This window comes from Semicossyphus pulcher, unplaced genomic scaffold, assembly GCF_022749685.1.
Source record: "Semicossyphus pulcher isolate SPU_LCO1_2020_fin unplaced genomic scaffold, fSemPul1.0.p SCAF_6, whole genome shotgun sequence".
NCBI lineage: Eukaryota > Metazoa > Chordata > Actinopteri > Labriformes > Labridae > Semicossyphus > Semicossyphus pulcher.
This window is the reverse complement of record NW_027211737.1, coordinates 31,507,872-31,534,563: the sequence shown is the minus strand read 5'-3', so window position 1 is coordinate 31,534,563 and position 26,692 is coordinate 31,507,872. Positions and strand designations below refer to the sequence as shown.

Genomic DNA, 26,692 nt, shown 5'->3' with positions numbered 1-26,692 from the left:
ATTAAAAACACTCGATAAATATAAACTTCCAGTTGTGTTGTTACAGCGGTGATGGCTGACAAACATTAAAATGGTTCTTTTTAAAAGAGCGTTTTGACAATTGGCCCATTTTATGTTAAATAGCTGAAAATCTTTTGCTAATTTATGCAAACTTCTACAATTTGATTTTAATGTTAAATATTGAAAAAAAACTTGTTATAGGTCCAACCTGTCATGTAAGTTTGTTCCTCTATGAATGATCAATAATAAACAGTCATAGTAAATGGACTGTTTTTCTGGTCTTGTGACCACTCAAAGCTGCTTTTACACTACGTGTCACATTCACACACACATTCACACACTGATGGCAGAGGCTGCGACGTAAGGTGCCCAACTGTCAATCAGTCATCATATTCATACCTGATGGCTACTACAATTTGGGGTTCAGTGTCTTGCCCAAGGACACTTCCACATGTAGACTGAGGGAGCTGGGGCTCTACCACTGAGCCACAGCCGCCCCACCGGGCATAGCCCTTTCTCTTTAGCTGGTCATCCTTAGTATCAGCCGCTCAGTGGTTAAACAGACATTTAATAATTAATCGTTTTGATCTTTTCTTTTATTGCAAAAAAACTCACATCCTGTTTAGCGTTAGCTGGAATTGGCTCTAGTCCCCTGCAACCCTCTACGAGTTGGCTGTACAGATACTTGATGGATTTAATTGTATTGTCCGATTTCAACAGCTACGTTGTAATACATAAATATATGTTTGGATCAAGTTTACCTTCTTACAGGTGGTCTTTTGGTATTTTATTGCATAACATATGCTTGCATGAATATTTTAAGGCTTAATTTGTGCTTATTACAAACCCTGAGGTTTCTGCACTGCAATTAACTTGCGTGGGATTCTGGTTGGAGAGGACAAGTAGGCGACTTACCTGACAGCCTACCTGCAGTACATTTGCTGTACTTACCCATTAGTAGTTCAGAGTCTATCTCTGTAATCAAACCTGAGAGAGACGGAGAGAGAGAGTATTACCATCCGGGGCATGCCAAGTCTCCAAGACCAACCCCAGGACACAGGAGTCAGGTATTCCTTTCAAAATATTCTTTCATGAAGCTTGTAGATGGGACACATTACACACAATAAGTGTTCTGGAGCTTCACAGATCACTAACTTAAAGGTATATCCAGGTAAAATGTGTGTGAGATATAAAAAGTTCAATTGCATGCTTTTAACAATACTGTAGATAAAAGAACTACAAATGTCCGTACAATAACATGTAAACCTTGAAGGAAAATAATATAGTCAGCGTGAACTTGATGAACACTTCAAAGTACTTCAATGAATTGGACAAACATTGATGAGAGGAATGGGAGCCATCAGTATGATGGACATTCACATGAAGTGAGAAGCAGTGGTCAACTGTAGCTCCCTGATCAGGACTTCAATCATTTCTCGGAGACAAAAAGCCAATTCAGATAAACAGGGCGCCCTCTTGTGGCAGAAAAGTCACTCAATATTTTAACAAGCAAAATTCAGACCACAGAAAGCACAACACAATTTAGGTAACGTGAAAGGTCAGTCACTGGCTGGATTCTGTTATTTTCATATCAGTTCATTCGTCTTGTGACAGATTCTAATTTGAAAACTATCAATAAATCAAAATAAATCAAACAAAGAGTAAAGAGTAATGTCAGCCAGAGAGCAATACAATGGAAATTGGAGAAACCCCAATATAATAATATAAAGATAATGAGGCTATATTAAATAAAACATTCTAACTGTTCAGCACGTATTTTAGCTTCCACATAAGGCTGGGTAATGATTAACAAAAAACACAAGAGCTAAGGGGTATGTGTTTATTGTCGTAAGGTAGCAACACTTTCTTTTAAAGCTCACCAGCTGACTGACGATGATTAGCATCCTAATTTGTTAAACTAAGAATTGGTCAGCCGTAACTTGTTACACTAGAACCCTGAAGTATTGTGACACAGCTCTTTGACTTAGATCCTGTTTGTTTAATTTATTATTAGTGGAGTTCTTTGGGTGAGCTTTCAGGTTTTCTGGAGTTGCTGCAGTAATAAGAATATACACAGAATATAGACTCTATTTACAGACTCTACATGAAAATGTAGAAATTGTCTTGATGCCGTGTTGGATCAGCGGTTAGATTTCCCTGACTGAATGAATGCATCAGAAACGATGAATCTGACCTCCCTTCAACAAACCAAGTAGTTTTCTTCTCCTCTTGAGGACACACCTGACAAAGCTTCATTTGGACTTTTTACAAATCAGCATCATGATGTTGTTATTTCAGCAAACTTAAGAGCCGTTAACTGCAAGTCGATCACAAGAAAATCTGTTTCTTTTTCAGATTCAAAGCGCTGTAGTGCCGCTTCTGTGTAACTTACTATTTACAGTGAAACTGAGACTCACCAGAAACAGATGAACAGGCGCTGCTCAGCTGAAACCCAGCGCTGGTAGGTTCCCATCAAATAAATCTCTTCAGGGGATGTAATAAACCAAGAAATGACGGCGTTTATTCTGCAGACACATCTGGAGGGCTGAATTTCTTCTTCCTTTTTCGATCTGAACTCAATGTTGTGTCTCGAGTTGCAGTCACACTTTAAACAAAGCAGCGCAGGGACAAGGAAGTCTCGGTTGGAAATCCTTTATCGCTAACCGCTGGCTACACCGGAATGCCAGGAAAGTTCGCCTTCACTCCCAGAGGCTATCATCATCTGGCTATTGTCAGATGATAGCTGAGAGGTTCGGAGATTGCACAGAATGTAGACATCAACACTGAAACAACTTTCACGTTAGCAGTGATCATTTTTCTAAAGACTGTAATGAAAACCACAGTGAATTAAGATAGCGAGACATTTGCTGAAGAGCGCTGCTGTACCCAACCATCAGAAAGATAGCACTGAATAAAAAACAACTTGAAACAACTTACCACAAACAACCACAGAGGATCTCTGTGTCGGCTCGTCACGCTCTGCAAAAAGTAATTCCTCTGTGTACACTGGTTCATAAAAGTTTCCTCTCGTCTCCACTATGAACGACTTGTTGTTTCCATCATAATTTAATTTTATTATATTTGTTTGTTTCTTCTATAAACCGCCGACCCAAAACGTCAATGTAGTTTACAATCAAGAGATTTGTTTTGAGGTATCCTTATAGGACCCATCTCTCTATATATCAGTTGTTAAGATGGTTACACATTAATCTAGAAAACATCTTCAGTTGTTACAATTGATTTTTTAACATAATTTCTAAACTATCTTAATTGTTTATTTTAGGGCATACTGATTATCCTTCTTTAGAGAAAATGTCAGTAAGAAAAACTGTCAGCTGGTTTGGGAGGATCCCAACCATCATCATTTGGCTTGCTTCTTAATTAAGATAAGATATAATTTGCTATTACATTCCTTTATAGACTTTGCTGGTGTTATTTGATTAAGTTTAATTTTTTCCCATTCATTATTACAATATAAAACTTAAATACATTTGTAGCAGGTTAAAATATTTTTGTGTTCATCTGTCACAAAAATACACAAAAGAATTAAGTTGTGGGTTTTAAATATGTTGTTTAAGCTTTAAAAGGTTTCCATTTACCGGGATTCACGTAGCATATTGATCGTGTGTAATATGCTGTTGATTAATTAGTGACTTAACGTACCTAGCTTGATTGTTTCCATGACTCACGTCGCCACAAAAGCAATCTTTGTTGTGTAGTCAAGGTAATTTGCTTAGTAGAAGTTAGGTAAAGTTCTTTTTCCGTATTTTGGAGGAGTTTGTGCCGATGAAGCTTCCTGTGAGAGACCCTCTTCGGTTGTAACCGGGGCACTGGGCAGGCTCGGACTGAGAGTTTGGCGGTTCTGGGAACTGCCAGATGGACCGGTCCAACTAGTTGGCGGCGAGGCACCAAACCAGCGATGTAAGGGGGTGGAGGGTTATATGATCGTGTAAGGTATATGAAGTTACACGTTCGTATAATTCAATAAAAAAGGCAATGACCTATACTATAAGGCAGGCGAGCAGGTGGAATGGTACCGACCGTCGTCATCCCCCCACCCCCTTCAGGTGGACCCGTCCATGTAGTGTCAGAGGTCAGGCGGGAAATAAACACAATCGAGACAGAAGAGACAAGTTGAATGAAAATACAATTAAACTGGAAATAAAAGACCAGAAAAGCGAAAAAGTGGAGTGAGAAGGTCAGAGAGAAAAAGAAGAACTATCTCGAGGCTGATGCCGTAAAGTGTTTAAAGATGACACCATTATTATTATGCTCAAATAACGTCGTTACCGTCAATGATGCCAGTGCCGAGAAACGTCCTCCAAGCTGCAGCAGTGATAAGAGTCCAGCACAACATGAACTCACAAAATGAAGAGGTCATTTTAATCCGGAGCAGGTGATGAACGCTACATGTAAGTTAATGCCAGTTACAATGTTAGTTATCATTTTGGTTGAGAGCGATGTGTTTTGTTTTTCGGCCTTAATTGAGAGCTCCTGTAAATCCCGTGTTGTTCATATAAAGGTGAATATAATTCTTGTTATTGTGCTGTTGGTTTTTCTGTAAAGTTACTGTAAATCCTGTTGATGAATTAGGTACTATGCTGTTCGCTGTAAGACTCTGTGCTTGTCTTACTTGGTGACAATATAAATATAAATATAAATATAAATATACGACACTGATCTCCCGATACATCGACTCGTTCGTATGAGAGTGGGTTGTTTTTATGAGACAGCTGTCACCGCCTGTCACTGTTAACAGAGGCTACAGGTAGTTTACACACTTCACTGATTAACCTGCGAATTACACAGATTTACTTCAGACTTCTTCATCACACCTGTTTCTGTTTCGCGTCTGCACTTCTGTCCGTGTGTCTGCGCTCTCTGTTTCTCTCTCTCCGCGGGGCTGAGGCTCATTGGAATAGTTTGAAATTAATATTCACGCTTCACAGATGGATATGAAAGTCTATACTGCCCAAAACACATGTTCCTTTGTGAGAGACCTGCCGCGAGACGCAGCACTTTGCAGGAAGTATTGTAGACTAATTCATATTGATAATTAAAGGATATAAAACAAGGTAAAACATCTGGGAGTCGGTAATGTGTGTATGCTGTTATGGAAGGTTTGTGAGTGAGGTCTACAACTATTTATTTATTCAAATCAGTCCGACTACAAGCACAAATGATTGATGACATAACAGCCACCTCATTTTACTTTGTGTGGACTCCAGGAAGAATAGCTGTAACTGCTGTAATAAATAACGGGGATCTTTGGTAAATAAATGATCAATAAATAATTATTATTGTAGGTATTTGTTGGGTCATTAATAACTCCTTTAGGAGGCAGATTGCAGCTGAAGTGAGTGAAGCAGTAACCATAATATTATTATTGAATCACTTGATTTGTACTCTGGTGACATTAAACTACTCAGGGATGAACTGACCGTTTGAATTCTGGCAGTTAAAATCCTGCTGGGATTTAAACTTCATGCAGGGAGCATTAGGGAGAATACTCTTTACCTGCACTGATCACCTGCACATGATTGACAGAAAGCTAAGTGTTCTTATTTTTCCTCTTTCCAGTATGTTGGTGCCGCCCTTGTGTTCTGGTCCCTCCATCTTCAACATAATCTGTGGAATAATCCCAAACTGGACCAGGAGACCCACCGTCCAGCCTGCAGGTAAAGGTAGGCCTGTTCTATTGTGGGATTAGCTGATTGTTTAACTGACTGTGGTGGACTTTTGAGGTTAACAGAGTTCATCATCAATTTAACACATTTGAGTTATGCTCAGATTTAAGATTGGTCTCTTGATCTTCAGCACCATTAAATAACAAAGCTCAGGTGTTGTTCAGGTGGTTAACAGACACAACACAAAGTGAAATCACAGCTGGACCACTGAATGTGTTGAAAAATGTTCATCATGTTCGACCGGTTCAATAATCTTGGCACACACTTTTTGTTGCATTCACCTCATAATCCAGTTTCCCTTTTTATCTGACACCAAAATGTTTCCAAACTAAACATCTATATCACACCTGAGGCTTTTCCAAACATCTGAGCCGCTACGTTTCACTTTCATGAATGTACTCGTGAATCATCATCCCTCGTGAGCGACGTACTGTCTTGAATTTAACGTTTGCATTTATCGCCTTCATTTCAACAAGTGTTCCTGCTTCGTCCATTACATGGAGGAATCTTTTGGTGCACCTGTGGTAAACGAGTCTCCCAGCGAGCATCTCACATCAACAAGCAACAGTGATGGAGTTAAACTCACACACGTAAGTTATCTGTTTTGTCTTTAAACTGTTGTTCTTGTCACCATGATGAGGCAGTACTGGGGGGGTAATGTGCTGGTGATGGTGGTTGTGTGCAGGAAGGGGGAACCGATTCCTAATCTCACCTGGGCCATAAATCGGGTTTGAGGTGACCCAGGTTTTCCTGCGTGACCTATTCTGTTTTTTTCCATCTTATCTTTGTTAATAATCTTCAACAAAGACCAAATCATTCCAGATTAAGTGCTTTTTATTCTGATAATACACAACCCAATAATGCAGCTGAGAAAAACAAACCTCTTTGAAGCAGACTTCTGAGGCTGATAATGGACATTGTTCAACTTTTAGACACACAAATACAAAATCTCTTCTGATACGTTCTTAATAAATCGTTGGGTAGAATCCAGACTAAAAGTGCACATATAGACAAAAGCCAAAAATAGACCCCACAGACATAATAAAAATCAGTCCACCAAGAAATATGGCCACATGAATCAGCTGAAAACTCAGACGGGTTATCGTCAACAGTTTTCCTCAGAGCATAGCTTGCACAGCTGGGAGAGGACACGGCACCAAACAAGTGTACAGTCATTCTATACTCCTCCGAATCCTTGAAGTCTCCATCCGGCCACCAAAGAAAGTGAAGAAAATCTCAATCCTGCAACTTTCACGTGATGAAACATGGCTTTTATGTCACCTATGAATGCCACAGGTTCCTGTCTGAAGCGAAGGAGGACTCCTGGCAAAGAGCTGATTATATATTATTTTTTTGGCACTATTTTCTCTCTTGACAAATCCAGTATCACTACACCTGCAGCAGGCCGGTTTCTCAGGTGACGTGATCCATCAGCTGTTTCTAAGAGAACACGCTGGAACTGGTAACTTGTGAGACGACGTTTGTTGTCACAGAGGAAATACATCGAAATGGTGCGAATTTGTGATTTTCCTGGATGTAGTAATAAAAAAATTCCACCGCACGTATTTCATCGTTTTCCTGACACGGATCGTGACCTAAGAGGTCACGTTGGATCCGTTGTTAAAGGTAAATCTTCCTCATCACTTTCATAGTCCGACATGTTTACTTCAACGATGAAGAGAATCAGTCAGAATCAACGTGTAACGGCTACTAGGTCGGCTTACCTGAGAAACCAGCCGGCTGCAGGCGTAGTGATACTGGATTTGTCAAGAGAGAAAATAGTGCCAAAGAACGACGCAGTATATGAAATCGTAGGACGATGATTTTTGTTGAAATGGATCACCATCGCCTGCGTGTTGTTTCTGTAGGGTCAAACTTTTTGGTTTCATGACCCGGCGTCTCACTGGAGCTACTACTTCTCCCCTGATAGCAGGGATGCACCATATTGGGAAAACAATGACATTGCGATAACTCATGAAGATTTTAAGTTGATTACCCCACAACACAAGCCACAGCTTCCCTATCAGCACAGTTTAGTTTTGTTAATATTCTATATTTAATTGTAGCCTCTTACCACTCTACGGCCCGCCGGCGGGCCGTCATGGCGATCACTGCAACATTTGCATATCTGCTACGATGCTTACTTTATGTTGTCACTCGTGTGTCACTACGTTAGAAAGCTAAGATTCTCAAGATTCTATTGATATAAACCATTAAAAGATACAATCACCACAGCGGGTGCAATTAACGCCAACAATACATAAACAAACAATAACAAAATTGACGTAACTCCACTTCACTTCCACTGATGCATATTATTTTCATAAATTCACTCCTGGTACATTGCTAAAGGTCCAGATGATATAATCCAGTAAAGTATTTAGTCCAAAAGCATTATTCCATCAATAAGTATTCATAGATCGCCGTTCGTCGTTACTAATCGGCCGTCAGAAATGCCCAATTTTCCCGTGTATTTACTGTAATAACTTCATATTCCCTTTGAATTACCGCTCCGTTCCGATATCAAAATGGAGTCGAGGTTCTTAGCTTTCTGTAGAGATCTTATTTGAACCAATAGGAGCTTCCCTTACTGATTGAGTTACAGTAGCCAACGAGAGTCGGCGTTGAAAGAAAAATGCATGTATCTCTTTGACTGAAGACAGTGCCGGCCAAAATCAACTGATTATCGTCTGATTGATATCACCTGAAAGCTAATTAAATTCTGAACACGGCTGTATATGATGCGGCTGTGTAACTCTAGATGCAAGACAACGAAGTCGGAGCGTAAAGGGAGAAGTGTTTATCCAGAATCGACTGCGTCTGTGCGCATTACTTGCGTAAAAGGGGACTTCGTCTTAGACCCGTTGTTTTTGACCGTAGAGCACTTCAACTTAGTATTTTTTGTCTGAAAATGGCGAAAAGGACTTCGAAGACCAAGTATACTGTGGAAGAGGAAATGAATGAGTGTACGAGAAGACGCGACAGCGACGAATCCACGGAAGAATTGTCTGATGAAGAAAGCGAGACATTCTCTGCTGATTCTGAGGCAGAGGAAATGTTTCTTGAAGGAAAAGACATCACTGTCGATAAGTAAGTAATTTATTTTATTGTCTAACTTTCACATTACTATATATTTCAAAATAAATAAGCCTTAGTTTGAGTTATAAATACGCATTTGGTCGATATTTTATATATTTTGTCGAATAAATTCCTTTCTGTGTGTGCTGCTCTGTGTGGGTGTGGGTGTGTGGTGGGGGGGCGGGGGCGTTTTGAGGTGTTACTTTATGGGGGAGTTGTTAGTCTGTGTAATGCCTCCCTCTCCTTTGTGTTTCAATGTGTGAACTGCTGACATTGAGGTAAAAGTAGAATACAGAGAAAATGAAAAAGTTTTGTTTAGTCTTGTAAATGAGAACTTATTTATCTATTTTCACATTATAGGGACACGATTCAGATATTGATTGGGAGCCTGGTACTTCTGCCCCAGTCAGCAAGGAGCCAAGAGTTGAGGACAGTAGCTCATCAGAAGAGGAGCCCCATCCCCCAACTCCCCAAAGAGGTTCTTCCAGCAGGAGACCCAGAAGCAGAGGACGAGGGAGAGGGAGAGGCAGAGCCAGAGCCAGAGCCAGAGCCAGAGCCAGAGCCACTAGCAGCAGTCAAGATGTTCAACAACACCTGAAGAGAGATGGAATGATGTGGATGTTGCTGACATCACACCACCACAGCCCACCTTCAGACCTGCACGTTTAGTTGGACCCCAGCTCTTACTTACTGTGACCTATTCAGCCCTGCAGCTGTTCCAGCTTTTCTTCACAAACTTCATCTTAGACACTATAGTTCAGAACACTAATCAGTTTGGCTCAACGTTCCACTCACCGCCCAACAACCCATGGATTGATATAACACAACAAGACATGTTTTCATTTATGGCCATGGTCATCTTCATGGGTGTTGTGAGGTGCTCTGCACACACCGATTACTGGCGGGGAGGTAATTTGTACAGCTTGCCGTTCCCAAAACGTGTAATGGCTGGTAAGAAATTTCTAAGGATCTGCCAATCCCTTCATCTCAGCTGCTCAGCGGCGGATGCTGCAAATGAACAAAAGAGGGGCACAGCAGCCTTTGATCGTCTGTTCAAAATAAAGCCTCTGTATGAGGAGGTCAGGGCTGCCTGCAAAAGAAATTATCACCCAAGGCAAAATATTTCTATTGACGAGCGCATGGTTGCCTCCAAAGCCCGCATCATCCTCAAGCAGTATATGAAGAGTAAACCTGTTCGCTGGGGATATAAACTCTTTGTCCTGGCAGACTCCAACACAGGTTATACTTATACAGGCCCATGGTAACACTGGCAAGGGGCTCAGCTACGAGTCTGTGATGGAGCTCATTGACACACAGCTCCTGGGCACCGGCTACAAGCTCTTTGTGGACAACTTTTAGACGAGCCCCACCCTCTTCCGTGACCTCCTCCAACAGAGAATCTGGGCATGTGGAACCATCCGCACCAACAGAATTGGTTTCCCAAAAACCAAAATCAATGCACTGGACTCAAAATCTCCCCGAGGCAGCATACGCTGGATCAGGAAGGACTCCCTCCTCTTTGTCCAGTGGCGAGACACGAGGGAGGTCAACCTGTGTTCCACACTCCACACAGCCCACTCAGATGACACAGTGCAAAGGAGGGTCAAGGGTGCAGATGGGCGCTGGGCAATGAAGGACATTCCAGTTCCACCAGCAGTGAAAGAATACAACCAGTACGTACTATATATTCAATTATGTTTTATGCCCTTTGAAATGTAATTTGTTTGCTACACATATACACATTGCTACACACATATTTATGTTTCTCACTGTTGTGTTTTTTCAGATGCATGGGTGGAGTGGACCTCTCAGATGCCCTTATTGGCTATTACAAAGTCCTCCACAAGACCCGGAAGTGGTATAAGACTTTTTTTTACCACTTTATGGACATTGCAATCGTCAATGCCTTCATCCTCCACAAGGATATGGCCCTTCGAAAAGGACAGATACCGTTGCACCAAAAAGCATTCAGAGAGAACCTTGCAGAGGAGCTGGCAGCAGCTGGGTCTCCCTCGACAGCCAGACCCCCACCACCTCCTGCCCCACCCACAGGAGCACACCACAGGCCAGTGCACATCAGTGGGTCCAGCACAGCTGGGCGGCTAAAGTGCAGGCAGTGCCACTCAAAGACACCAGTGAAGTGTTCGTCCTGCGATGTGCCATTGTGCTTTACCCCCGGCCGTGACTGTTATAATGACTGGCACGTTGCCAACAACTTGTAAAGTGCAGATAGTGTAATGCAAATGCACCAGTAAGGGGCTGTTCAACGATTGATGCCAAGAACCTGTAAATACGTGTGCATGTAAATTTGTAAATGTAGCTTAGCGAAAGTTCAAGCAGGAAGACTGTTCTCATTCATTCATTCATCATTAACTTCATTCATACTACACTCTCTCTCTTTCCCCCCTCTGTTCCTGTTTCGCGATCAGTTAGACACGACGTCTGTGAACCAATCATCTTACTGCTGTCAAACTTTAAATCTGCTCCTCTCTCTTCCGCAATCTGCTCATCGTTTCAGACGATTATTGCGACCCTCCTCCACCCCAGTCACCTCCATCCTTTTCATCAGTGTCCAGTCAGCTCAGCTCATCCTGCATCCTCTCTTCACCATCATCACCACCAGTGTCTAGACTCCATCGGGGGGGTATCCCATCCTGCTCTCGGCCTCTACACCCCTCCAGCACACGATGACATCACGATGGAGTCTAATCGCCAAAGACTTTGCACATTTCATTTCAACTTGTAAATAAATAATTGTTCAAACGTATTAAGTCTCTCCTGATTGAAATAGTTTTGTGTGTTGATTTTTCTATAAACTCCTTCTTTTCATCCACAGCACTTGTTTTGGCTCTTTTATATGCACAAGTTTAGTTTCAAAAGGGTGAAAGTGCTGTAAAAAAATGTTTATGCTTCAATATTTATAGTATATAATATTTATTATAGTACTGACAGTGAATCTGGATATGGGATAGGGTACCTCTAAGTGTCACCTTTCATTAGAGCCCTGAACCATGTCTGTAGCTTGAAGCATTCAAAAGTTATAGTCATTTTATCCTCAGTATGTGGCCTTGGTTAGCATGGGTCCTTTGGACTCTCCAAGTGGTCCATTTTGGAAACGCATGGACCAACCTTTAGAAAAACAGCTGTAAACAAATTAATTTTTTGTGTTATTCTTATCTACTTTGGACTGAGACAAGTTTACAACTTTTGCTAGGGCCCTATGTTGTTTTCCAGCTCATACCTGTCAGTGTGATCCTCTGCAGGCTCTTTTTGCAAAGACAAATTCAGGCGACAATAAAAATTTCAAATTTCTGTGTTGTTCCAAATTAAATAACTCCATGCCAGTAGCACTGACAGTGATTCTGACTGTTTGAGGAGGTAATTCAGAGTCTTACCTTTCAAACAAGCCCAAACCCATGCATGTACCCCAAGTGATTCAAAAACAGACCTTTATTTACTTTTTCAATGCTTTTTCTAGGCGTTTTAGCCGAAAATGCCCGGAGTGGTAAGGGGTTAAGCATCTAAGTGCTTCACTACACACGAGGGGCTTGGCTGGTTACAAATAAAGACAGGTCATTTAATTCTCCCCTTATTTATTGAGGCTGAATTGCAGCTTGGAGGCCCCCTAGTGGCAACAGGGGCCCTATGCATCCGCATAGTCCTCATATAGCAAGAAAAACCTCTGCTCACCTGTGTCTGATTAGCCTCTCCTCCCCAGTGTATTTTAGGCCCAATCTCCACCCTAAAGCCTAAGCACTGAACCCTCACAGACTTTAACGACGTCAGGCGTGCAGCGTGTGAGCGCGTGAGGGTTTGAGAACTGTATAAACATCATCATGTCATCACAAGTTGCCTGGAAACCAGGGGGGTATACTACGAGAAAGAGATTTGCGGTTATCGAGGTAACTTCAGGGTTAACTCTGAGTTTTCAGTACAAAGGGGGTTCACTTCTTACCGGAGTAGATCACCATGGTAACTTATGCTGACACCGCCTCAAACTCATGTTGGATTTTTGTTGATTCCCTGATTCTCAACAGTGAACCTTTGTTCTGCCTTGTTTTGTCTTTTTTAGTGTTGGAATAAATCATCTGCACCCGGGTCCTCCCCCTTTTTGTTAATACATAGAACTTGGCAGAATATTTGGTATTTATGAACAGGACTGATGCTGATGAAAAGATTTGAGTCAGTGAAAGAGGAAAATTATATGAAAATAAAAAGATGTTTTTTGAAGTGTTTTTTTTGTCAACGTTTTAACAAGTGGGATTTTTTTTAAGTTGACATTGACATGTCCCAGACTGTGTTAATCATAAAAACGTTCCTGTCTATCGTTTAGTAAATGGGAAATAATTAGTTTTTGTTTTTTTCCATAAAAAATATAATTGGCATGATGCAAATAAATTCACATTTAAGGTTTAAAGTTCTGAAAACTAAAATGCTGACATGCAGGTGAAAAGAATCTGTAGTCGATTACCTTCAATAAGAATGTATTGTCTCTGTGTTTCTTTACTAAGTCTTGTTGTACAATGTTTTTTAGCTTCCAAACAAATGATGCCGGATTTAAAACAAACAACAGAAGCATCACATGGTATGTATTTATGGTGTAAGGTAGCAACACTTTCTTTTCAAACTCACCTGCTGATGAGGTAAAACAGCTCATCTTCGCTAACATTAGCATCCTAATTTATAAACCTAAGATTTGGTCGGCCTTCATTGGTAACATTTGAACCCTGAAGTATCGTGACAGCTTTTTGACTTTGTTCCTGTGTGTTTAATTCATTTCTTTCTTTGGGTGAGTTTTCAGGGTTTCTGAGTTCCTGCAGTAACAAAAGATATTTGTTGTTCTTGTAAACCAACAACAGGTCTTTATAAATGTGATTATTCAGGATGTGGAATAAATAAAAGCAACAGAAGCTTTTTCATGCGGAGGTGAACCGTTACATTGACTCACTCTGCAGGTAGAAACAAACCGTTAAGCTGGATTCTGTTTCATCAGTTCATCACAGAGATTATTAAATTAAGAACAGTCCACACTGAGCCACACTTCATCTTTTATTCTTTATTCATCTTTTATAACAACAAACATGAAAAACCAAAGATCAAACAGAACACACGTTTAAAGATTGATGTGATCAGTTAAACAGTATCCACTCTGATATGAACAACAACAACAAAAGATGCATCACATAATTAATTGTCTGTCGTCATTCTTCATCATTTCAAATCATCCAATGAGCTGCTTACATGATATATGTTTTGGAATATTTGCAGCATTATATGTGATTATGGATTACAGAGAAAACAGAGTGAATGACATCTAAACATTTAATTTCACTGACATGACAAATATCTTGATCTTCCTCTTATGAACAAGAAAACAAAGATTATCTCTACAGACCAGCAGAGCTTACAGCTGTTCCAATCTTTCTTTGCTGAGCTGTTGTCTGTGTCTTTATTTGTAATGAACAATAAGAAGTCTTTATTCCAAACCAAACAGTACAACAAACACACCACAGCATAAACAGGAGGCCTTTGTGTCGGCCCCTTGTTCCTTTAGGCTCCTCAACTCAACACTGTGATACTTATCTCACCAAACTGAACAAAAAATTATCCAAACAGAAAATTAATCAATTTTACTTTTACACAATATTTTTCAGGTATAGTGATGTGAAGTTGAAAGAACATGTTGTACAGAGTTATTTGAGTAAAGGCCTGCTTAAATCAACATTTTGTCAAGAGTCTAACTACTCATAGCGACTGTTGCTATGGCCTATTGTTTAATGTTGTACAAACTGCTGATTTACACACCCATCAGCCAAAGACAAGTATTTATGTTACCATGGTCTGCATTACAGTGTAATCCACTGCAAGACATGACAACGAAATCTCTGTCTCTCTCCAGTTTCTGAAAGCAAACAACGATAGAAAGGAAGCACATCTGAAACCTTATGAAATGCAACAACCATTCTCCTCCTCAGACGCAACTTCCTGTTTCACCTCCTTATACCATAGACCTGTCCATGTCCACTGAAACCAACCTTCCTCGTTTTTCAGAAGTGTCTGTATCAAATTAGTGATTTCTTTGTCATGTGTTTTCTGCAGAATCTTCTTTTCTTCCTCAGTTTTAAGCTTCTTCATGGCTTCATTTTGTTCATATAGTAAGTTGTTGATTTGTGTCAGATATCCTGTGTTTTTGATCAAAGATTTTACTAAGTTACAAATTTCAATGTGTGATTCCTTTCTGTGTTTCTCTTTGAATTCATTAAACTCTTCTGCTTTCTTTCTGGCCTCCTCTTCATGTGTCTTCTTCATATTCTCCATTTCTGTCTTGTGTTTCTCCTCAGTGTCTTTTTTCTCGTTTTCCTCTTCTTCTCTTCTGATTCGATCCTCTTCTTTTCTTTTCTTTTCATCATTTTTTCTTTCCTGTTCGTATTCTTCTTGGAGCTCTTTTATTCTTGTTCGTTCCTCCTGTCGTCTCTGTTCGTCTTCATGAAGTCGTTTTTCCCACCATTCTTTTTGCTTTTTCTCCCAGTTCTCTTTTTCTTTTTTCATCTCTTCTCTGGTCTCCTCCAGCTTTCTGTCAATAGTTTCCTTGTCCTCTGACTCTGACTTGATCTTTTTCTCCAAAGCTGCTAATTGCTGTTCCAACTCCTGTCGGTGAATGTCTTCCTGTTCTTTTCTCTTCCTGTCTTCTTCTTCTCTTTTGTTCTGTTCTTTCTCTCTCTCCTCACGTTCCTTGTTGATTTTTTCCTCCTTTTCTTTCAGCTGTTTTGCTCTCAGTTCTCTTTCCTTTTCAGTTTCTGCTCTCTGTTCTTCCACTCTTTTTTTCATTGCTTCCATTTCTTCTTCATGTTTTCTTTGAAGTTCCTCCCTCTCTCTCCTCATCTCTTCTTCCTTCTCCTTCAGGATCCTCTCCATCTCTTTCTTTATAGCTCCTTCAGCCTCCTGCAGCATCTCATTGGTGAAGCAGCTGCCTCCATTTTCCTTCACCATTGTGTCGATCTTTGTTATCAGCTCACTGACTTGTGTTTGGTTTTGTTCCTCATAGTTATTAAACACATGGTATCTTCCTCCACAGTCAGTGATCAGTTTCTTAAATGAATCATCACATTTCTTTTCAATGTATTCTTCAATTGATCTCTTCTCATGTTTTAGTGTGTCTCCTCTTGTGAAAAGAATGATGGTGAAATTTTCAACATTCTTCCCAAATCCTTCCTTGATCAGTTTTAATGTCTCCTTCTCCTCTGGTGTAAATCTGCCAATTTGTAACACCAACAGGAAGACGTGTGGTCCTGGAGCCAGAAGACTGATGCATTTTATCATCTCTTCATGAACCTCTTCATGGGACAAAGTCGTGTCAAACAGACCAGGAGTGTCGACCACAGCTACAGGACGGCCGTTCACTTCACCATGTGCTTTATGACATCGTTTGGTGACTGATGTTTGACTTGATTCAGCCTCGAAGTTGTTTCTTCCTAGAATGGTGTTTCCTGAAGAGCTCTTTCCACAGCCAGTCTTCCCGATCAGCACAATCCTGAGACACTCTGGGCTCTGCTTCTCATCATCACCTGAGAAATAAGAAAGCTTTAAGTTACTTTGAATGCTGATGTTTTTAAATGATGGCCTGCAAGGTAAAACGTTAAACAGGTTGTTTATGACCCAGAAAATGTATCTTATTTATATTTATAAAATGTATGTTACTTACAGCTGAGCAGGCTTTTTGTTTTCAGCTCAGCCTGTAGTGTGCTGATCTTCTCTATTTGTGCATAAGCAAATGTTTCTGTTGTGTAGCTGATTGGTTTGTCTTCGTAGAGTCTCATTCTTTCCACCTTGTCCAACAGCTCTGGGATCTGCTGCTTGTCCTTGATGTTGAGAACCAAAGATCTTCCTCCACAGCTCTGAAGGAGCTCCTGGATGTCTTTGCTTTCTTCTACAAAGTTAACAACAGCTGGATCTTTAGGATCTGACTCCACAGTGAACACAATCATGGTGAAGTCATTGACTCGAGAGCTGAAGGTGTTCTGGAGGGTCTTTAACTCTCCCTTGTCTTCATCAGTGAGGGGACCCACAGGTAGGACCAGGATGAAGGCGTGGACACCCTCAGGATCACAGAGGGAGATACACCTGAGTGATTCCTCCATCACTGCCTCCTGAGGTTTTCCATACAAGGCAGGCAGCTCCACCAGGGAAAGCCAACGTCCACACACCTCTCCCTGATGTTTAACACACTCTGATGAGCTGGAGACTGAATGAACATCTGTCTGACCTAAAATGGCCTCGGCTGCTGAAGTCTTCCCTGCTCCTCTCCTCCCACACAGAAGCAGGTTTAGAGCTGCTTTGTTGGGTCCAGACTTTGGTCTTAAGGACTCTTCAGTGAAGGTGAGGAAGGTTCCTTTGTTTTCATGCACAATGTTCTCAATCTTCTTCATTAACATGTTGTGATCATCTTTAAACATGATGTAGTGTCTTCCTCCACAGTCTTTAAGGAGATGATTGACAGTGTATCTTTCAGTCTCCTTGTGTGTCATGATGACCATCGAGTGTTTTAAAGCATCTTGTCCAAACAGACTCAGGATGAACTTCAGTGTTCGTCTGTTCTCCTCAGTGAAATCAGAAGGTTTCACTAACAGCAGCAGAACATTTGGTCCAGGAGGACAAAGACTCTCACAGCTCTTCACCTCTCTTCTCACAGCCTCCTCAGTCAGACTGAACATGTCTGGAGTTTTCACTACTGTTAATGGTTTTTCTCTCCACTGTCCACACGTGGCGACACAACGCCTTGTTGGGGAAGTTTGGTGATGAAAAGCTTGACCGCTGATAATGAAGTTACCAAGTCTTGTCTGTTTGTCTTCACTTTTTCCCAGCAGCACGATCCTGAATCTAGATGCTTTAACACGACAGAGAGAAAATAAATTACAAACTGATAATGAGGCTGAAATCACACCTTGTTGATGTTCAAGTGTTATTAAACTGATTTTGTTCATGTTGTTAATCTAATTTTTAAAACAATTACATCTGGAAAGGAACTGTTTGAAGAATCAGAATCAGAAATACTTTAGTAATCCTTGTGGGAAATTCGGGAGCCTGGATATAAGATGTCCATTGTAACTATACTAAATATGGCAATAGAGAGCTTGAACTAATTTTGTTTTAAATGTGAACATCATCCTTAATTGCTACAAAATGAGTAATTTTAGAAAAGAAACAATCACAGGAATTGTTGTGTTGTTTGAAAAGAGCGAGTGGATGGAAATGTATCTGTTAGCCTTTCACTCATTTATTAGATGTTTTATTTGAACAATTGCAAAACTTTTAGAAAATCAGCACAGCATCTGTTTCATACAACATTACCACAACGCCTCACAACCCTTCTTCAATGCTTTGGTAGATCACTATGCAGCAGCTACTAGCCGGGCTAAAGCCAAATGACAGAACAATTTTATACCAACAAATTGCTGTTAAGTGGCTCTCTGTGTGTGAGTTGTACATTTTACATTTTAGAGGCTTATTATTACAGTTTTGTATTTTTCTGCAATGTAGCAAAGTGATGTTGGTGATACAATTATTTTATACCAGTCTGCAGCCAAATTAAACTCTATATTCAAATAAATTAATGTTATTGTGTGGCACTGAGGCTCAGTGGTAGAGTCGGTCGTCTTTCAGTCAGAAGGTCGGAGGTTCGATCCCCAGCTCCCTCAGTCTTCATGTCAAAGTGTCCTTGGCAAGACCCCCAAATTGCTCCCGGTGGCATAGCCAACGGGTCTGAATGTGATAACTGATTGACAGTCGGCACTTTATGTAGCAGCCTCTGCCATCAGTGTGTGAATGTGTGTGTGGATGGGTGAATGTGACATGTAGTGTAAAAGCAGCTTTGAGTGGTCGCAAAGACTAGAAAACTATATAAGTACAGTCCATTTACTTAATAAATGTAATTGAAGGGAGAGCTGGCATGTGACATGATCAAAGACAAAAATAGTTTATTGCCTTTCAGTGCTGGAGAATTGTGTGACATGTTCGTGAGAAAAGATGAATCTGCAAATACATTATCAATACTGTGATGAATTTACTTACTTTGAGACAACACGTTTTTCTCTGGGAAGTTTAGAGTGATTATCCTGCCTGCAGACAGCCCTGTGAAAAGATGACCTCATTCATTTGCAGCTTAATTCTAAAGATAAGAAAAAACATGTGAACAAGGTGTTTTGAGAAATGTTTCTGCACCTACCAGCAGCTTTAACAGCATCTATGAGAGGAGTCTGTGTTTCCTGTTGTTTTGGTCTTTCATCATCTGGTAAGCTATCTGTCGCTTCCTCAAATACTTCATAGCTGACATGCTCTCCATTGTTCTCCTTTAAGATTTGACCCAAGCGTGTTAACAGCTCTGAATGTTCGAGGTTCTTCTGCTCCAAGTATCTGTATTTACACTTTCTGATCATCTCGTTCAATAGAGGGTGTTCCTTGTACTTCTTGAAACCTGGACTCTCCTCTCTCTGTGTTGATATCAATAACAGTGAATGATCAAATGATCGATCACTGAAACTTTCGAGGACTCTGCAGAGACTCAGTTTGTGTTCCTCAGTGAAGTTTTCAGGCTGTAGAAGCAGCAGGAACACATGAGGTCCAGGATCAGAGACACTCGCACAGTTTGTCACATAATCTGTCAGCTGTTTGTGAGAGATGTTGACATTTAACACATCTGGAGTGTTGATAACAGCTATTCTTTTCCCCTCTAATGTTCCACTAATTCTTTGACACTGGTCTGGTTCCTTCTCAGTGTCGAACACAGTCTCTCCCAGTATGAGGTTTCCCACTGAACTCCTCTCAGACCAGCTGTTCCCCAGCAGAACAACCCTCAGCTCAGACACTGAAAAACAAAGATGAGGAAAAGATTGACTCACATTTACATTTATTTAGAGTTTCATTGCTGTTTAGTTTCAGGGGTTTGGTTACCTACTGACACATGTTACCTGCAAAACACTGAAAACACAGATTTGTTTTTAACATCAGGATTAAAGTTTCACTCACTTAAAGGTGGCAGGAACTCATAGCTGTTTCTGCGCCTCAGAGGATGCAGATCATCTGTGATTGGAAGGACACAGACAAATGTAGTCACAGGTAATCACAGTCTTTCATTGCATTACATTATCACAGTTAGATTAATAAGGATATATAATATAATGTCATGCTGCATGTAATACACCTGCTCATGATAGAAACAACAGTGTCATTGCCATCAGGTGCTCCAGGTTTGTTCTTTGTTCTTTAATCCAGGACTCACTGAGCTGATTCAACATGTGAGCACAAAGCTCTTTGGTTGTCTGTATGATATGTAGACAGAGAGAAGAGAGTCATCCAGACTAATAAAGTCTGACTACACTCACCTGCTGCTGCAGCCGCCATGATGTCACTCTGCTGGAAACATCAACAGGAAACTCAATGCTGGGTTTGAGAGCCTAAACAGAGAATTTAAAAGAATGTTTTTCACAACAAAAGAAAAGATGTTCAGAGCGATATGGAGCCCAGTTTGTTTCCTGCAGACAGCAAACATTGTTCTGTATTTCTGTGTTTCATGTTTCTGTTTATTGTTTTATGTTTAGTGTTACCTATACAATAATTGATGCATGTCTTGCCTTTACCTTTCAAACACACAGGTCTGCCAAAGAGTTGCAGGTGTCAGTGAAGCCTAAGTAAAGCTTCACTTTAAAAAACTTTAACCTGCAGGTGATTTAAACTGAAGGCTTTAAAGTTGAGAGAACAGTTAGACGATTTAACACTCAGAAGGTAACTTTGATCAGAGTTGCACACAGACAGCACTGTTTCAGATGGATCTCTACTTCTCCACAACTCTGACTGAAAATATCTGGTCTGAAGAACAAAAACTAAATAACTTTCTAAAATCATCATTTTCTGGTGTATTGTTTATTTCTGTACTTTTCCATCTCCAGTGACTTCAGATTAAACAAGAGGATTTAAATGTTGGTCCTAAGCTGACGGTGTGACAGATGAAGTTTCTGTTTTACTATCAGGCACTATGATGTGTGTGTCATTGGCCCAATCCCAATCTCCACACTCACGGACTTTGAGGCGCGTTCCCGGTAAGTGCGTGAGTGCTTAGTGCTGTCCCACTGTCAGATCAGCAAGTGTGTGAGGGCTCTGATGCGGACTTTCCGAGAGTCAGCATATCTGCAGACTTTCCTGTGGGATTTACCCAGGATTCATAGCAAACTTGGTGACGTATACAAACGTGATTGTCCAGCCCTCCACTAAATGTAAACAAATGTTTGTACATTGAAGTAGTTCAATAAAGTTTGACCAAAAAATAATAATAAATGTAAATAATTCGAGCATGGACGGTGACGGGAACCGCAAATACGTTTATCTGTAAGTGACAACAATTAAATATTCACAAATGATTAACATCAATGCCTTTCTGACTTTTGATACTTTGTTAAATGAAGCTTATCTTATCTTGAAATATGTAAACACTGTCAGACACACAAGTACCTGCTGCAGGTCGGCTTTTTTACTTCTTAAATGTAATGGCCCATCTGGTTTCCAGGCAACGTGTGATGCCATGATAGTGCGTCCCATTCGTCATTTTTATGCAGTTCTCAGACCCTCACGGACTGACGCACTGGACGCCTGACGCCATTAAAGTCTGTGAGTGTTCAGTGCTTAGGCTTTAGGGTGGAGATTGGGATTGGGCCCTAGACTCTGCTGGAGCCTCCTGCTCCTCTTAGACCCCACCCTCTCACTGCTTCTCCTGTGCACACACCCCTCTGCTCATTATCCAGTCAGCACCTGCAAGCTTCTTCCATGCCACTGACTCTCCCCCTCATTTGTCTGTCAGCCAATAGTTTGCCAGCCTGCTCATCCTGCCACACACCTGTGGCTTGTTAGCTCATTACCCCTCAGTACTTAAACATCCATCTTGCCTTTGTCATTTGCCAGATCGTAGTTTGAGCTTCTGCCTGCTTTGCATCCTCTCTATTTCTGTATGTATTGCCTTTTGGATTTTGACCTGTGTTTGCTGCCTGTTCCTGAACTTGTGCCTGTCGCCTCTGCACTTCTGCCTTACTCTGATTTGTGGTTTTGACCTCTGGAAAGGACTGTACTTTGCTCTGCCTGACAAACAAAGTAAAATAACTGTTGCTGCCTTACTCCTGCCTCTGCCCTGTGATTCTGCGTATGGGTTCTCTCTGATTTGTGACAGAGTGAGCGAACAGAAAGCTGCTCCAACTTGGTTATTAGAGTTCACAAGCTGTGAACGGACAACACCCACCTGAGGACAGGTGATTACATTTAAAGTGCTGACATCAACAATCGCCTTGTGCTGATGTAAAATTACTGATAGAATATTCTACTTTATTTATGTGTCGTTGAGACCTTTGACGGATTATTTGTCACTGAGTGAAAAAAGTCCTCATGAGGCTTTAAACATGTTCAGGGGGCTGGATGCGTGTGGTGCAAGTTGCTTCATAAGAACCTGACCTGAGTTGAAATAAAGATGCATGAGACTAATTCATATTGAAGAGGAAAGATAAACTTGGAACAACTCCACATTATAAAGACAAATCAATGATGCAAAGACCAGAGACAAAGAGAACAAAGATCAACAAGGAGACACAACAGACACCAACAAACAGGAAATGATTAGTTAAAGCAAACACTGTCAACAACATAACAACATAACATGAAGTTAAATCTTTTAGAAAAGTGGATTAAAACAGGAAAGTTACTTTTCACACACCAAATAACTCCCAAACATTCAAAGCTGTGTAACCATGGCTTCTGTTTCCTTTTAAAGTCTATTAAAGAAAGTCTTGATAGATATTCAGCAGGTCTCATCTCTTTGATGGAGCACAAAGACATTTCTTTAAGCTGATACAAATGGCCGAAGAGAAGATCTCACTGAGTCTCTCACATGGAATAACTGCTGCAAACAAAATGTCTGATCACAACTGGAACAACTTCCTCTACTGACGTCTGAAAATTCCTTTCCGCCTAAATGCTTGTCACAGACTTCTCAGTCAATCAGCTCATTTCAGAGACATTTCAGAGATTAAACAGAGACTGAAAAGTCATCAGGACCGCTTGATTCAGACCAAAACACATACAAAACATTTCATCACATTGTTCCATGGATGTTATGTATTTTCACTTCACAACACAAAGCCTGACTTGGATGATCACAACCAACAAGCGACACATATTACATGTTACAGCAGGAAAGTGTCGACACATTAAACCTACACTGGATCATGTTTCCAGAACAGTTAGTTTCTGTCATAAGAAACTGTGAATCTGATGTTAAGAGTCGACTGACGAGAGCATGTTGTGGGAATTCTTGGATAACATGAATCTGGAAAATCCTGCAGCTCTTAAATCAACTCCTCTAACAAACAAACAAACACAGATATCACATCATTACTGTAATTACTGGGTGTTTTTCTTTCTCTAGTTTTGGTCGAGGTCACTCACCTGATGAATTTCTTGCTGCGACACAATCAGCAGTCAAAGTGAAAGTAATAAAAGTCACAAGGAAAGCTAAAAAGAATCAGGTTCTGTGAGATTGTTCACTTTGATTATTGGTTCTCCAGACTCTGTTCTTATTGGCTGTGTCTGATGATACAGACTCCTGATAGGTGTGATGACCACTCCCACCCTGCCTACCTGTCATCACTCACTGCTTGTCTTTCAGGTATTGTGAGTTGGCATGTGGGTGCAGCTGGGCTGGGCCTCCAACACACCATGAAGGCCTGCCTTTCTTACAGTCACAGTGTATTTCTCTCTCAGCTGGGCCGGCTGCATCCTCCTCAGCCTTTGTCCTGTTTGGTTAGCAGCATCCATCACAGGCATCACACCACATTCTCCCTCATCCTCACTCTTCAGACATGACTGATAACTCTCATACTTGCACATCACACCAGTTTGTATGTTTGGTAATTAAAGTTAAATAAATTACTTTATGACTGATGTATGAGTGTGTGGCCTCCCTTTGTGTTACCAGCCCTGAGCCAGGTGGTAACAAATGGGGGCTCGTCAGTAAATTAAACTACTGTTGTGTAATTAATTTACAAAATGTACAAATGTTTTAATATAAACCGTCCAATCTTTCCACATGAAGATTCACAGCAGTTGAGTTTTAAAAGGGATTTGTTCTATTTCACCTAAAAAGGTGACATACTGATAAAGTAGCTGTAACAGTTTAAATGCATGGTGTGTTCAGGTGTTCCTCGTGTAGTTGTAACTGTCTTTATTCATCAGGTGTCTGTTTTAGGGCTGGGGGTTAGTTCGAAAAGCTGGAGCGTTGAAAACATCCTCTAAGTGACTAAAGACACATGATGGTGCAGTTTGTGTGAATAAGACTTCAAAGGCCAGTTTTGTATTGTTGTAACATTTAAACAAATCCATTATTATGTGTATCACACTTTTATTCTGTAGTTAATACATATTTCTTAACATCGTTACAACAAATGAAAAATATTACTGCTCAAGTTCTTGTTTGTAAATTTGTTCAAATCGGTCCAAAACAGAGAGCTTGGGGGTCAGTGGGTGACAGCGATATTGTTTGAACTTGGTATTTCTTCTATTAATAATAATGTCCTACAAAAAATATTGCTATGAAACAGTTAATAGTCTGGTGTGTTTGGATATTTAGTGTTTGTCCACATTCAGTCAGAAATAGGTACGATTAGAGAGTTTAAAACAGCCGAGATGTGGTACGTTCAGAGCCGGGCCTCTGAGGGTTTAGCATGTTTAAACACTCATACACTGGTACTTTTGATTCATGCAAACATTTGAATGCAGGACTTTAACTTTTAACAAAGTTTTTCTACACTGTGCTACTTTTATCGAGGAGAAAGATCCGAGTACTTCTTCTGTTTCAGCCACAGATAAACTACCCCTGCTTGTGAGGGGAGAATTAAGAGCAGCTCTCTAGTTCCCCCTGCTGGCAGAAGAGTATAGCACTCTTATGACAGAGGCTATAGAAGTTAACATGTCTGCAGCCACAGCCGAGCTGTTAAAGACAAAGGCCTTCATTTAATATAATATAAAATAAAAAGCATTAAAAACACTCATTCTGTACGATAAATATAAACTTCCAGTTGTGTTGTGACAGCGGTGATGGCTGACAAACATTACAATGGTTCTTTTTAAAAGAGCGTTTTGACAATTGGCCCATTTTATGTTAAAAAGCTGAAAATCTTTTGCTAATTTATGCAAACTTCTACAATTTGATTTTAATGTTAAATATAAAAAAAAACTTGTTAAAGGTCCAACCTGTCATGTAAGTTTGTTCCTCTATGAATGATCAATAATAAACAGTCATAGTAAATGGACTGTTTTTCTGGTCTTGTGACCACTCAAAGCTGCTTTTACACTACGTGTCACATTCACACACACATTCACACACTGATGGCAGAGGCTGCGACGTAAGGTGCCCAACTGTCAGTCAGTCATCATATTCATACCTGATGGCTACTGCAATTTGGGGTTCAGTGTCTTGCCCAAGGACACTTCGACATGTAGACTGATGGGCTGGGAATCAAACCAGCAACCTTCCAACTGAAGGACGACCAGCTCTACCACTGAGCCACAGCCGCCCCACCGGACATAGCCCTTTCTCTTTAGCTGGTCATCCTTAGTATCAGCCGCTCAGTGGTTAAACAGACATTTATTAATTAATCATTTTGATCTTTTCTTTTATTGCAAAAAAACCCACATCCTGTTTAGAGTTAGCTGGAATTGGATCTAGTCCCCTGCAACCCTCTACGAATAGGCTGTACAGATACTAAATTGCATTAATAAAGTGTGTTTCTAAATATTGAATTCACTATTATCTTGTCAGCTGTAGTTTTAAATGTCAACACTAAACTCTCTTGGCTGTTACTGTTCTTGTCTGTGCGCCACCAGGGGTCCGTTTCACAAAGCAGGTTTATTGAAAACTCTGAGTCTGTTAACCCTGAAATGAGGGAAACTCTGAGTTTTCCGTTTCACAAAGGGAGGTAACTTAAGCTCTCGGTCAGTTACCGTAGTAACAGACTCTATGAACCTAACCTGGTCGCGAGCAGGTTTTCTTCAGGAAACTCAGAGTTTCGCTCCGTCTCCTCCCTCTAGAATATAAAACCCTCATTACTTCTTCATTCATTCAGCCCGTCTCACGCGTGTGTTTAAGCGGTTACCGAATTAAAAGAAGAAACGTTGCGTCTCTGTGCTGCTCTGACCGCTTTGCAAAAGTCTCATATTAAAGTCTAATTATGATAAAAAAAATCAAAAGACAAATCTGTGTCAAAGTCATCATTTGTAGATTTTCCACCACCACTGCCGAGAGCACTCAGATAAGACACCGTAAGTTATTGAAATTTTTATATTTATTTAAACTAACACATTCAGTTTAATCAACATGAATTATAATGTATGTGAAGTCAGCATCATGTTAGGGATAAAGCTGATGCTCATTAAAACAGCCACTGAATGATATTTAATCTGTTTAATATTTAAAATATGATCGAAGTGCTTCCATGTATGTTTTTTTCTCCCGCTTCATTGCTCCTAAATTAATATAAATTTTAGCTTCCGGTCGTGATTAAGTATTAAATAAATAGACCAGTTCAAACTTGCGCATTAACTCGAGCAGCAGTTTCTTCCCACGCTGCTTCTCTCTCTTTTGCAGCTGCAGCCGTGTTACTTTATGTTTCTAAAAACATGCTCGTATTCACTGAACACCCGCATGAGGATTTCGAGCTCCACTGGTGTGACGTAGAGGACCTCTTTTTGTGTACCGTTGCCATGGTGACTCGTGGTGTCGGGGCTCCATTAATGCTGACTTTTTACAGTCAGCGTGCACGCACTGAACTCCGGGTGAACCTACTCAGAGTTGATTGAACTAACTCTGATCAGCTGTTCTGGAACCGAAAACTCAGAGT

General features: G+C 40.6%; 2 protein-coding genes and 1 long non-coding RNA gene across 3 annotated transcripts; all 3 read right to left on the bottom strand.

Moving 5' to 3' along the window:
- Positions 1-13,801: 13,801 nt before the first annotated feature.
- On the bottom strand, positions 13,802-17,550 carry LOC138609943 (GTPase IMAP family member 8-like). The gene is made up of 2 exons (XM_069682631.1): positions 16,468-17,550; positions 13,802-16,330 (listed from the first exon to the last, which is right to left on the bottom strand). The coding sequence occupies exons 1-2, from the start codon at positions 17,474-17,476 to the stop codon at positions 14,709-14,711; spliced, it is 2,631 nt and encodes an 876-aa protein (XP_069538732.1). The 5' UTR covers positions 17,477-17,550; the 3' UTR covers positions 13,802-14,708.
- Positions 17,551-18,913: 1,363 nt separating this feature from the next.
- Positions 18,914-19,724, bottom strand: LOC138610058 (GTPase IMAP family member 5-like). The gene is made up of 3 exons (XM_069682753.1): positions 19,717-19,724; positions 18,988-19,655; positions 18,914-18,930 (listed from the first exon to the last, which is right to left on the bottom strand). Exons 1-3 carry the CDS (start codon positions 19,722-19,724, stop codon positions 18,914-18,916), a joined length of 693 nt encoding a protein of 230 aa, XP_069538854.1.
- Positions 19,725-19,807: 83 nt separating this feature from the next.
- On the bottom strand, positions 19,808-23,848 carry LOC138609944 (uncharacterized). Its single transcript, XR_011309506.1, has 3 exons — positions 23,244-23,848; positions 20,144-20,215; positions 19,808-19,841 (listed from the first exon to the last, which is right to left on the bottom strand). It is a non-coding gene; the product is annotated as an uncharacterized lncRNA (long non-coding RNA).
- Positions 23,849-26,692: the final 2,844 nt, after the last annotated feature.

What these genes read in the sequence shown, in the direction of transcription:
- LOC138609943 (XM_069682631.1), bottom strand. Translation starts at nt 17,476, where the DNA reads ATGTTCAGTCTGACTGAGGAGGCTGTGAGAAGAGAGGTGAAGAGCTGT. An exon ending in AACAAAAAGCCTGCTCAGCT is followed by an intron (nt 16,331 to 16,467) that starts GTAAGTAACATA and finishes CTTATTTCTCAG; the next exon opens with GTGATGATGAGAAGCAGAGC.